The following is a 3,683-nucleotide window of genomic DNA, read 5'->3' on the forward strand; positions in this document are numbered from 1 at the left end:
ATCTATGGTTCCAGATTTCTTTCCTAGGGTTTCTATCTCCAGCATTGCCTCACTTTTAGTTTTCTTTATTGTGTCTACTTCCCTTTTTAGGTCTAGTATGGTTTTTTCATTTCCATCACCTGTTTGGATGTGTTTTCCTGTTTTTCTTTAAGGATTTCTACCTCTTTGGTTGTGTTTTCTTGTTTTTCTTTAAGGACTTGTAACTCTTTAGCAGTGTTCTCCTGTATTTCTTTAAGAGAGTTATTAAAGTCCTTCTTGATGTCCTCCACCATCATCATGAGATATGCTTTTAAATCCGGGTCTAGCTTTTTGGGTGTGTTGGGGTGCCCAGGACCGGGTGAGGTGGGAGTGCTGCGTTCTGATGATGGTGACTGGTCTTGGTTTCTGTTAGTAAGATTCTTACATTTGCCTTTCGCCATCTGGTATTCTCTGGTGTTAGTTGTTATAGTTGTCTCTGGTTAGAGCTTGTTCCTCTTGTGATTCTGTTAGCCTCTATCAGCAGACGTGGGAGACAAGCTCTCTCCTGAGTGTCAGTGGTCAGAGCACTCTCTCCAGGCAAGCTCTCCTCTTGCAGGGAAGGTGCTCAGATATCTGGCATTAGGACCTGCCTCCTGGCAGAAGTTGTGTTCCACTCACTAGAGGTCCTAAGATCCCGTGGAGAGTCCTCTAGGGACCTTTGGGGTGTCAGCTGACTCAGCGCCCAAGGTGACCTGGTGCTGGAGCCGACCGGAAGGGACTTGTCACCCTAGTCAGGCCAGGTTTTCTGCTTCCCTAATTAATGCTGTCTCAGGTCCTGTGCAATTGGATTGGAAGAGAAGTTGTGTTCCACTCACCAGAGGTCCTAATATCAAGTGGAGAGTACTCTGGGGACCTTGGGGGTATCCACCGACTCCATGGCCAAGGTGGCCCGGTGATGGTGCTGGCAGACCGGAAGGTGAAATGTATTTTTTGTAGATAAAATATAAAAGTTCTTGCTTTTCATATACAGTATGACAGTTTTTGGTTTTAGTATATTTAGATAATTACTTATTTTTAGATTGAAATTTACCATCATTTTATACTCTTTTCTGCATATTTGTTCCTCTTTCTCCTTTTATGTCTTATTTTAATGTCTTAATTTCTCTATTTTAATTTTATTATATATCTTTATATAATATTTTATTGGTTCTTCTAGGCATTAAAACTGCATACTTAAGCTTTTACTGTCTTTTACATAAGTATATGTCAATTGAAGGCAAATTGAGATTTTATAAATATCTTTATGGTTGTGAGAGATCTTTCCTTTTATATATATATATATATATATTTATATATATATATATATATATATATATATATAATTTTATTTTATTTATCCACAAAGAAAAAGAATAAAACTGTGTCATAATCAAGTAATTATAAACCTTAGTCTTCTTCCCCTCTTCTGAATCTCATTATTATTCAGAAAAAATATGTTTTAAATTCTTTGTCTATCTCCTTCAATGGATGAGTTTTAATGATATGTCCTAACAGAATGAAACAGAAGTGATTAGAAATTATAGTGCAGCTTCCAATGGACAATATAAACCATTTATATGGCTCTTAAGACCATATAAAATGTCTAGGTCTCCTTTATTGCCTAAGCTGAAGACATCAAGTAAAGATGATCTCAGTTAAGTCTTCTAATCATAGATTTAAGTCATATGAAATACCTTTGAGGTGATAGCATCTCTGACCACTGTTTTGACTATAAATCATGCATTCATAGACAGTTCCAAATTCCATGACACTCAAGACAACCATGAGAAATAACATATTATTTTTGTTTCATTCTACCAAATTATGTAGTTATTGAACAACAGATAACTCGAAGAGTTACAATGAAGCTGATTTTCCACACAAAATAATTAAAATAAAATTATAATAAATTTACTTCTTTATAAGTTTATGGTATTAAACTATAAATTAAATAGGAGACAAACAAGACTATCTTTAGAATAACAAGATATGTGTAAATGGAGATTTCTCAGATATGTGTATGTCATTGTCTGACAAAGTACACACTTTAATTAGTTAATATGTCACTGTTCAGACACACAAATGCATTTTCCTCCATGAAACTTTTAAAGCCAAGTTTTTGAAAAGCAAAGGAGAGAAGAAACCCTGCTGAGATAGCCCACAGATTTCAGGTGAAATGCAGCAATTATTTGGGAACAAAGATCTAATTGTAGATCTTGGATATTCTTAAACTAGTGTTCACTGGGATTATATAGGATGGATATCACTGCCTTCAAAACTGGGTTATTCTCCTTTCTGTGCGTATAATTCCAGGGAAAAGAAGCCCTTTTCAGAACAAAGAATTCAAAGACTCACAGTTATCAACGGATTCTGTTGTTTTTGTCTTCCTCTGTCTTACCTCAATTCCATTTTTTAGTATAATTACCTTCTTTACATACTAGCAGAGCTCCAATGAGGCCTGAATTCAAATCTTTCACCAGATCCACATGAGACAGATATGAGTAAGTGAGACATGGAGGGTCAGAGGCCATTGGACCATTCTCTTTCAGGACATGCCAAACATAAGTATGACTTTCACCAGGGAAAACTTTATCATCTTCCTTCTCCATTTGGCTTGTCTGATCTTCATATTCATCTCCTAAAAAAAGAAGGTATAAAATTGCTTTTTGTTTCTATTACCTGTAAATTTTGCTTTTATTTCCTCTGATGATGGGATGAGATCAGAACCATATACTAAAGCGGTGTGAATACATGGCTTAGGCAGAGCCAGAACATTTCTTTCCCTGTTCTAACTACTCCTAGACTTAGTTCTGTAAGCTTCTAGCCTCTGTACAATCTATCTTCCAGACTGACTGATTCAATCTGGCTTCTCTCAGCTTCTCATTAAATTGCTGTACTTAGCCTCATACTAACTTTGGTAATATGTTCTAATCTTCTGGCTCCTTACTATTGTCTGATTCATTCTGTCTTCACCTGTGTATTGCTTATTCTCTCTGCAACCCGCATCTGTAAAACTGTTCTAACAAAACTGCCATACACACACCACCCAGTTCTCTCTCATTGCCCTTGAGTAGCCTCTATTTCCTTTCTGTTCTAATGTGAGTTGGGCATATCCTATATCTGACATATACAGTTAAATATTTCTCTGATTCATCAGATGGACTGCCCTGCAATTAGACATCACATTCAAACATGGTTGCTGTCTTTTAAAAATAACCTCAACTTCATTGTTAGGAATTAAATGTATGTACTATGTCTGTATTAATGTCTGTATTCTAGCCACACCATACTGTAATCCAGGACATGTTTGCATTCTAGCTGGATCATATCTTTGGATACTCCTTGCTAGAGCAACTGTGTTCCTGGATTAAAATTCCTCTATAACTTTCCTCTTTCTGTTTAAGCTAAAAATTGTGCACAGTTTAACTTTTATGACAGAAATAATTATCAATCCCACAAACTTAACAACCATAATGTCCTTATGAAGATCTGTTGGTTTCTTATCTACACACCCACGGGCAGGGGATTTGGCTTCTCCATCTTTATTTGAAAACAGAAGTGGATCTTGGTTCCGGGACCCCGCTGAACTTAGGAACTTAGTCTGCACAGGTGAGAGTGTGCACCACAGAAGCAGACAGCTTCTGGGACAGGCGGGAGCCACAGAGCTGCTGAGGCAGCACCCTTTT

General features: G+C 36.9%; 1 protein-coding gene across 1 annotated transcript in view; it reads right to left on the bottom strand.

The window, feature by feature from the left end:
- Nucleotides 1-3,683, bottom strand: part of F8 (coagulation factor VIII) — a 276,933-nt gene that overhangs the window by 132,021 nt on the left and 141,229 nt on the right. The window contains exon 4 of the mRNA XM_029473023.1: nt 2,423-2,635. Within this exon, the coding sequence (XP_029328883.1) occupies nt 2,423-2,635 (213 nt within the window). The remainder of the gene's footprint in view (nt 1-2,422; nt 2,636-3,683) is intronic.

The sequence above is a fragment of the Mus caroli genome, chromosome X (assembly GCF_900094665.2).
Source record: "Mus caroli chromosome X, CAROLI_EIJ_v1.1, whole genome shotgun sequence".
NCBI lineage: Eukaryota > Metazoa > Chordata > Mammalia > Rodentia > Muridae > Mus > Mus caroli.